The following is a 9579-nucleotide window of genomic DNA, read 5'->3' on the forward strand; positions in this document are numbered from 1 at the left end:
ATCAAATTGAATGGCATCAAACACATAGAAACCATGTGTTTGATACCATTCCACCTATCCGCTCCAGCCATTACCACGTGCCCGTCCTCCCCAATGAAGGTGCCACCAACCTGTGGTGAAGACCCAGATGAAGTCCTAGTGTATCGAAAGGTTGGACCTTGGTCTGGATCTGGGTCTCAAGAGTTAAGGTCTTGACTCCATCTCTGCTTTCTACTTTAATGCTGTCCATCAGCAGGCAACCATGAGGTTCAGAACTTCTCTCCCTGATAAGGTGGCCATTTAAGATTTATTGTGTACTTTTCTAGGAGCGCTGAGTGCAGGGATGAACGTCTCCTACTCGCTGGTTGTGGATCCAGTGAGACAGAGGAGCCGAGCCTTTTACAGTGACACGAACAAAGGGGCCAGAAGACTTCGCTCTACTGTGGAGCTGAGAAAGGAGCGGACCTGCTTCAACCACTCAGTCTACATGACAGTATGATCAATGAGAAACTGTAGCTATGCAACAATACAACAACCGTAATGTATCTCCTAGGGAGGGGATTTAATGATTAACAAGTTGTTAGGTTGTTTAATTATTATTGAATTGTTAGTGTGTGTCGATCTTATTCAGTGATGAGAAGAATTAGGGTTTTGCATGACTATGGATAGGGAAATGAATGCCACATTGTCTTTTCTTCCAGCAATGCGTGATCGACACATTATCGCCCATTATCATCCAACTTAATTTTTCTCAATCTGAAAGCCAACAAGAGGGTCCTACTGCCATTCTGAATACTGATAGTCCTACACAGGCTGTGGTCGAGGTACGAGGGAACATTCTGTGTCTGACTAAAACCTGTTCACTTACAATGATCAACAGTAATTGCAAGGACTGTGGACTGAGTACTGTAATTTAGCCAAAGACATGTGAAAACAAGTAATCTAATCACATTCACAGTTGTCTTGAATTCGTCATAGGTACCCTTTGAAAAGAACTGCAAAGAAAACGAAACCTGTGTGGCAGAGCTTGAGGTGGACTTCAACTTTATGTAAGTATCTGATAAACAGAGGCAACATAAAGTAACTTGTTTCTAGGTATAATAATTTCTGACGGATAAAAAAAAAGCATGTTTTCTGACTGTAAGGTCTTGTCTCTTATCAGCACCTCAACTTTATTAGTGGTGGACCAGAGTTACTTTAATGTGACTATAAGACTGTCCAATCATGGGGATGACTCCTTCAACACTAGTCTAACCCTCCTCTACCCTCCTGGCCTCTCATTCTCCATGATGCATCTTCTGAAGGTAAAACCGACACCCCTCCATCTATTGTGTAATTCATTCTGATGTTTTCTTCTTGCTCTCATCTAAACCAGTGTTATTCAAACCTGGAGATCTAAAACATGTTTAGCCAATCAAGGGTTTGATGATTAGTTTAATCAGGAAGTGTTCGTGCTGGGCTGGAACAAAAGCTTGCCTTGCTCATCTTGTGGGTCTGCAGAAGCAGGATAGAAGAACATTGATTTAAACATCAGTTTGCCGCCAAACATTTAAATGTACACTACATGTGCTGATTATTCAAATGTAGCAACATATTAAGTGTTGAATTTATTAATTCCTTAAACTGTTAACATGCTCGTTTGTTTATTTTAGACTATGTCAGTGACTCAATTATTTACATATTGTCTGTATTCCATAGTCCACAAGGAGAACTTTGTTCAGCTGTGGTGGTCTGGAAGGTGAAATGGACAGAACTACATGCAGTGTCAGCCTCCCTGTCTACCGTAGTAAAACTACAGTGAGTGATTACGTAGATATACCAGTAAATAATGCTCAACTGTGAATACACCGGTAAAGCTTTTAAAATGTTGTCATTAGATGATAAAGACTCAGAGCTAAAAGCAGTAACTCAATGTCATTAAAACAGCTTTGATCTTTGAGTGATATATGCCTTGTGAGGAATAACATTTAATCAATTTTGAATTCAGGCTGTAACAAAATGTGAAAAAAGTCAAGATGTCTGAATACTTTCTGAAGCGATGCCTTTATTTTTTCTTCTCAACTATGCCATCTTCCTTTTTAGGCAGTGTTCACCAGTAAATTCCATATTTTGAATACATACGACTGGAATGACACAATGGAAATGACCGTCATAGGCCTGAGGTAGAAATCTGCTTTCAATGTGAATATGTTAGAGAAGTAGCTAGACGAGAAATTAGAATCAGTCCAGGGCATTGCTTAAAACTAAGAACTAGTTTAATACAACCTCAATACCTTCTACTCAATTAGCTGAAGGACTTCATAACATTCCATTTATGTACACTAAAAATGCATTTGCCTTTGCTTTATTTACAGCGACAATGGAAACTCAACCAATAGTTCCCTAACCAGGACCATCCCTGTTCAATTTGCAGTTGACCTGGCTGCAAAAGCGTACGTTTTTATAATACTTGACATTTTGTTTGAGAATGACTCCATCAAGTTAATTGAATAAAATCAAGGTGACTTATATATATTTTTTTTGTTGAAGCCTTCCCCAAGACTCCACTACTTACATTAACTTTACTCTGGAGGATACATCACCCAAAAAACTGGTGAATGTGTATGAGGTAAACAAACAATCGACTGCTAATGCTGTGACTGATCTTGAAATTGTGATTCACACTATGTGAGGGAAATGTGCTGTCTTTATACTCTAAAAACAAAACATGATTTTATTGTTACTCAAGCCATTTACATGCATTCAATAATAAGATTATTGTGAACACTCTGATTAATATAATAGCTTGATTAAAACATTTAAATGCATTGCAAAAATAACAATTTCCCTTACAATCTGTTTTACATGGACAGCTGATAATCAGGCTACCTGATGGGACTTTGAAAAATTCAGAAAATCGGCAATCAAAATAACGTTCTATCACAGCGATCATATCATTTTTGGGAAGCCCATTTGATTCTGAGTGTACAAAACATTAAAGACACCTTCCTAATAATGAGTTGCACGTACCCCCTTTTGCCCTCAGAACAAGCCTCAATTCGTCGGGGAATGGACTCTACAAGGTGTCGAAAGTGTTCCACAGGGATGCTGGCCCATGTTGACTCCAATGCTTCCCACAGTTGTGTCAAGTTAGCTGGATGTCCTTTGGGTGGTGGACCATTCTTGATACACACAGGAACCTGTGGTGCGTGAAAACCCAGCAGCGTTGCAGTTTTTGACACAAACCGGTGCACCTGACACCTAATACCATACCCCATTCAAAGCACTATAACCTTTTGTCTTGCCCATTCACTCTCTGAATGGCACACACACAAGCCATGTCTCAATTGTCTCAAGGCTTAAAAATCCTTCTTTAACCTGTCCCCTCCCCTTCATCTACACTGATTGAAGTGGATTTAACAAGTGATGTCAATAAGGGATCATAGCTTTCACCTGGATTCACCTGGTCAGTCTATGTCATGGAAAGAGCAGGTGTCCTTAATGTTTTGTACTCAGTGTATAACGTTTGTATGTGAAAAGTAATTCTAAGATGCATACTTTAGCATTTTCTGGACTCGCTTCACTTGCGCCAAAGAGGGAGGCTCGCGCTACTCATGATAACAAATGCGCAGATCAGATACACTGCAGGATACAGATACACCATTAAAGGGATACTGTTCTACTTCCCCAGAGTCGGATGAACTTGTGTAAATAATTTGTATGTCTCTGCGTGCAGTACGAAGGAAGTTAGTGGTTGTTTTGCGAGCCAATGCTAACTAGTGTTAGCTAGCGCAATGACTGGAAGTCTACAGGTACGGTAGCATTGCTCTCTCACAGTATCCCTTTAAATGTGTTTACATGTTCCAATAATTTGAAAAGATTGCAAATAAAATCGAGGTGCTTACTTCGCTCATGACCTTACGACGATTAAGATAATCAGAGAAAGGTGTTTACATGACTAATTTCCATAATCAGTTTAATATTGAATTATTAGTGTGCATAAACGTATTATCTGTCCACAGGAGGTTGGTGGCACCTTAATTGGGGAGGACGGGCTCGTGGTAATGGCTGAAGCGGAATCAGTGGAATGCTATCAAATACGTCAAACACATGGTTTCCATGTATTTGATACCATTCCATTTGCTCCGTTACAGACATTATTATGAGCTATCCTCCCCTCAGCAGCCTCCACTGTCTCTGTCGCCCTAGGCTTGCTCTTTTGGGGGTTTAGGTATATGTTTTGTTACACTCTCTGTGACAAATGCCTTTGTATAAAATCTCAATATAAATGTTATTGTTAGGTTGGTTGATTGAATGTGTCACTGCTTACAGGTGCAGAACTTGGACTCTAAGTCTGTACCCATCACAGTCACCTTCACATTCCCAACTAAGCTTGAGCACAAATTTGAAATGAAGGACTACCAAATATCTGTCTCACAGGTAAACTGTTCACATTTCGTACAAAAATGCTGACATATTACTGCCACAATTTCTTTCAGTAAGAAATATCCTATTACAAGTTTCCTTTCTTTTCTTTGAAGAACCATACTCAATGTGGAAAGGTTATGAATTCAACAACAGAGGTGAGTATTCAAATATGCCACTCACTCTTGACATTGTTGGTAACCTATCCAATCAGGTTACAACTCAGTATAGTAATCATGTTACTGAAACACACATTTTGCTTCTGGCTGTGTTTACAGTACTGCTCTCCAGAAAAATACTGCAAGTCCATCGAGTGTGAAAGTTTCCTTTTGGAGAAGTTTTCGATAATTACATTTGTGCTGTCTGGAAATGTTTCCTTCAAGGACCTCGATCAACATGCAAGGGTCTGTATTAAGACAAGTTTAACAAATGATGGTACAGAGTAACAACATGCTAATAATTCATGAGACTTTGGGACAGCAAACATCCCACTTGAAATCTTTGTCATACTTCTTATTATTCTTTAGTATGATACACCATTTAAGCTAGAAACGCCATTCAAACTTTAAAACGTGCAGAGTCGTCAGGACCAGTGTGCTTGCATGCAACTTATTGATATACAGTGGCTTGCGAAAGTATTCTCCCCCCTTGGCATTTTTCCTTCCTATTTTGTTGCCTTACAACCTGGAATTAAAATAGATTTTTGGGGGGTTTGTATCATTTGATTTACACAACATGCCTACCACTTTGAAGATGCAAAATATTTTTTACTGTGAAAGAAACAAGAACTAAGACAAAAAACAGAACTTGAGGGTGCATAACTTTTCACCCCCCCAAAGTCAATGCTTTGTAGAGCCACCTTTTCCAGCAATTACAGCTGCAAGTCTCTTGGGGTATGTCTCTATAAGCTTGGCACATCTAGCCACTGGGGTTTTTGCCCATTCTTCAAGGCAAAACTGCTCCAGCTCCTTCAAGTTGGATGGGTTCTGCTGGAGTACAGCAATCTTTAAGTCATACCACAGATTCTCAATTGGATTGAGGTCTGGGCTTTGACTAGGCCATTCCAAGACATTTAAATGTTTCCCCTTAAACCACACAAGTGTTGCTTTAGCAGTATGCTTAAGGTCACTGTCCTGCTGGAAGGTGAACCTCCGTCCCAGTCTAAAATCTCTGGAAGACTGAAACAGGTTTCCCTCAAGAATTTCCCTGTATTTAGCGCCATCCATCATTCCTTCAATTCTGACCAGTTTCCAAGTCCCTGCCGATGAAAAACATCCCCACAGCATGATGCTGCCACCACCATGCTTCACCTAGGGATGGTGTTCTCGGGGTGATGAGAGGTGTTGGATTTGCGCCAGACATAGCGTTTTCCTTGATGGCCAAAAAGCTAAATTATAGTCTCATCTGACCAGAGTACCTTCTTCCGTATGTTTGGGGAGTCTCCCACATGCCTTTTGGCGAACACCACATTTCTTTCTTTAAGCAATGGCTTTTTTTCTGGCCACTCTTCCGTAAAGCCCAGCTCTGTGGAGTGTACGGCTTAAAGTGGTCCTATGGACAGATACTCCAATCTCCGCTGTGGAGCTTTGCAGCTCCTTCAGGGTTATCTTTGGTCTCTTTGTTGCCTCTCTGATTAATGCCCTCCTTGCCTGGTCTTCATGGTGCCGTTTGCTTGGTGGTGCCCCTTGCTTAGTGGTGTTGCAGACTCTGGGGCCATTCAGAACAGGTGTATATATACTGAGATCATGACAGATCATGTGACACTTAGATTGCACAGAAGTGGACTTTATTTAACTAATTATGTGACTTCTGAAGGTAATTGGTTGCACCTGATCTTATTTAGGAGCTTCATAGCAAAAGGAGTGAATACATATGCATGCACCACTTTTCTGTTATTTATTTTTTTCATTTCACTTCACCAATTTGGACTATTTTGTGTATGTCCATTACATGAAATCCAAATAAAAATCAATTTAAATTACAGGTTGTAATGCAACAAAATTGGAAAAACGCCAAGGGGGATGAATACTTTTGCAAGGCACTGTATATTATACTTTTTAAACTCTTGAGCTTTTTGTCCTCCATCCACTTCCATGGGATTTCTTCAACATTCTAAAGGTTCCATTGTTACAGACTCCCATGAATTCCAACATTCTATTATACAAATCAAGAGATACAGATGTTTTAATAACCGCATCAACTTCATTCATTAAGCTAACTTCCCACTGTTGAATACGCCATGCAAGAGACGCGGCAAGTAGCCTACTAGTTCATGAACTTTCGTAGGCTTTTTGAATGCTCTTCAATGTGCAAAATCGTAGCGCAATAGTCTTCAGCGCAAAAACGTCATAAAAAGCATCTGATTTTATTATATAAACTTGAAGCCCATGCAAAAGACCAGGGACATGAACACGGAAGCATGACGTAGGAGTGTGTCACTTGCATAGCTTATTAACTGCCATAGAACTTTCAAATTATAGCACTGGGGCCTCCCGAGTGGCGCAGTGGTCTAAGGCACTGCATCGCAGTGCTAGAGGCGTCACTACAGATCCGGGTTCGATCCCGGGCTGTGTCGCAGCCGGCCGCGACCGGGAGACCCATGAGGCGGCGCACAATTGGCCCAGCGTCGTCCGGGTTAGGGGAGGGTTTGGCCGGCCGGGATGTCCTTGTCCCATCACGCTCTAGCGACTCCTGTGGCAGGCCGGGCGCTTGAACACTGACACGGTCGCCATTTCTTCCAACACATTGGTGCGGCTGGCTTCCGGGTTAAGCGAGCAGTGTGTCAATAAGCAGTGCAGCTTGGCAGGGTCGTGCTTCGGAGGACGCATGGCTTTCGACCTTCGTCTCTCCCAAGTCCGTACAGGAGTTGCAGCGATGGGACAAGACTAATTTCCAATTGCATATCACGAAAAAGGGGTATAATTTTGTTTTTTTACATAAATTATAGCACTGGGTGAACACATTCTAAGCATGAGACAATGAGTAAACGGTGACTGACAAATCAGTTACTTTCCCAACATCTTAGACAAAAACTTGGTCTACTTCTCTGCTTTTCGTATGTAAAATCAGAACATAAATATCCTCTACCAATCAAACGATGTAGCTTTGTTACTGCATCGACTACATTTTCTGTCAACTTTTACAAACAACTGAAATTTTGACCACTTTCCGAGCATTTTATACCACAATTTAGAAGTTATGACATATTGGTCTACTTCTTTGCTATTCAAATCTGAAGTCAGACAGCTGTTCTAGTAACTACATCAACTACTTCTTGTCTTGACCACTTTCCCAACAAGTTAGACAAAAATGTAGAGCTTTGTCTTACTTCTCTGCTATTTAAATCTGAAATCAGAACACTTCTTCTACTACCACAAAATACTTTTAAAGAACTGATGCAAGGCACACAATTTTACTTCATGTAAAATTACCATCTAGTTCTACTAACAATATCTCACTCTACAGAGCATGTCATTGCCAAAGAAATTCACTGGAGATAGAGAAACAGTCAATTTCATCAGTTTTGTCAAACTCAGCTTTGACAAAAAACGATATGTCCAGACAGCGAGTGACCAAGGGGTACGTTTCCTGTAAAAAAAACTTTCTTCAACAAAGATACAAATATTTATTGAGCAAAGATTCACAAAAGCATTAATTTTGTATTTATTTCTTTGCTCATTAGGATAACTCTACGAGCTTCCACCAAACACAGGTAATTCCGTTGGTGGAATTAAACTGATTTACTGTATAATAATTGTTTTTAAAATGCTTGTTCCATCGTCACTCATGGTCTCAAAATGAATTCCTCCAGATTGATGTTCAGGCTGAGATCATCATTCCTCCACATAGACAGCTGATAATAGGGACAGGAGTTGGAGTAGGAATCTTCCTCCTGATCATCGTCACAGTGGCCATGTACATGGTGAGTACCAATGCTGCGACAGAGCCTTTGCTTCTGCATTGTAAAGGACCAACACTTTGATTCACATTCTTCACATTGTTTTTCCTTTCTTCTCAGATGGGATGTTTCAAGAGAAAAAGGTTTGTTGATAACGCACAGGAAGGTGAGAATGAAGGGGAACAGAGTGAGCAAGATGACGCTGCTCAGCCTAACAACATCTGTGTTAACATATCAGAGAAGCAGCCACAGCCTGAGAGAGAGCCTGAGAGTGGAGCAGTGGAGTCAAAACCTCTCCTTGACGACATTCAGACAGAAAACAATGGCTTCCCAACTAGCAGTGAGGCGGTAGGGGAGGGACCAAAAGAGAAACAGGATGTGTCAGAGTCAGAAGCAGGCTAAAGGAGTTGAGAAACTCTTTTCAAGCCACTTCTGAAATACTTTTTCAAAAATAGATGTTTCATGGACATTGATGTTTGATCAAATGTGACCAAAGTTATTCAGTATTATACATACGATACTGTTTCAATGTTTATGTCAAGGTAAACATTGTTCTTTTTGTATGATTGCTGTAATGTTATTAATTTAAATTACTATGTTCTTGCTAGAGATATGTACATTGGCAAAGAGCTTAATTATTTGATGCGTTTCACATTATACTGTAAGATATACACTATATAAACTAAAGTATGTGGACACTCCTTCAAATTAGTGGATTTGGCTATTTCAGCCACACCTGTTGCTGACAGGTGAATAAAATCGAGCACACAGCCATGCAATCTCCATAGAGAAACATTGTCAGTAGAATGGCCTTACTGAAGAGCTCATTGACATTCAACGTGGCACGGTCATAGGATGCCACCTTTCCAACAAGTCAGTTCCTCAAATTTCTGCCCTGCTAGAGCTGCCCCGGTCAACTGTAAGTGCTGTTATTGTGAAGTGGAAACGACTAGGAGCAACAATGGCTCAGCCGCGAAGTGGTAGGCCACACAAGCTCACAGAACCGGACCGCCGAGTGCTGAAGCACGTAGCGCGTAAAAATCGTCTGTCCTTGGTTGCAACACTCACTACAGATTTCCAAACTGCTTCTGGAAGCAACGTCAGCACAAGAACTGTTCATTGGGAGCTTTGTGAAATGGGTTTCCATGGCCGAGCAGCCGCACACAAGCCTAAGATCACAATGCGTAATGCCAAGCGTCGGCTGGAGTGGTGTAAAGCTTGCCGCCATTGGACTCTAGATTAGTGGAAATGCGTTCTCTGGAGTGATGAATAACGCTTTACCATGTGGCAGTCCGACG

At 40.9% G+C, this 9579-nt stretch overlaps 1 protein-coding gene across 2 annotated transcripts in view; it reads left to right on the plus strand.

The window, feature by feature from the left end:
• LOC121534000 (integrin alpha-L-like) overlaps positions 1-9039 on the plus strand; it is a 30333-nt gene extending 21294 nt beyond the window's left edge. For both annotated transcript variants that reach the window (XM_045217036.1, XM_045217037.1), the window contains 15 exons: positions 306-472; positions 681-803; positions 958-1028; positions 1142-1283; positions 1678-1776; positions 2062-2141; positions 2334-2411; positions 2509-2587; positions 4291-4398; positions 4500-4541; positions 4662-4787; positions 7849-7962; positions 8066-8095; positions 8195-8305; positions 8402-9039. In XM_045217036.1, coding sequence (XP_045072971.1) covers positions 306-472; positions 681-803; positions 958-1028; positions 1142-1283; positions 1678-1776; positions 2062-2141; positions 2334-2411; positions 2509-2587; positions 4291-4398; positions 4500-4541; positions 4662-4787; positions 7849-7962; positions 8066-8095; positions 8195-8305; positions 8402-8683 — 1652 coding nt within the window. In that variant the 3' untranslated portion in view covers positions 8684-9039. The remainder of the gene's footprint in view (positions 1-305; positions 473-680; positions 804-957; positions 1029-1141; positions 1284-1677; positions 1777-2061; positions 2142-2333; positions 2412-2508; positions 2588-4290; positions 4399-4499; positions 4542-4661; positions 4788-7848; positions 7963-8065; positions 8096-8194; positions 8306-8401) is intronic.
• Positions 9040-9579: the final 540 nt, after the last annotated feature.

The sequence above is a fragment of the Coregonus clupeaformis genome, unplaced genomic scaffold (genome assembly GCF_020615455.1).
Source record: "Coregonus clupeaformis isolate EN_2021a unplaced genomic scaffold, ASM2061545v1 scaf0896, whole genome shotgun sequence".
In the NCBI taxonomy this organism is placed as follows: domain Eukaryota; kingdom Metazoa; phylum Chordata; class Actinopteri; order Salmoniformes; family Salmonidae; genus Coregonus; species Coregonus clupeaformis.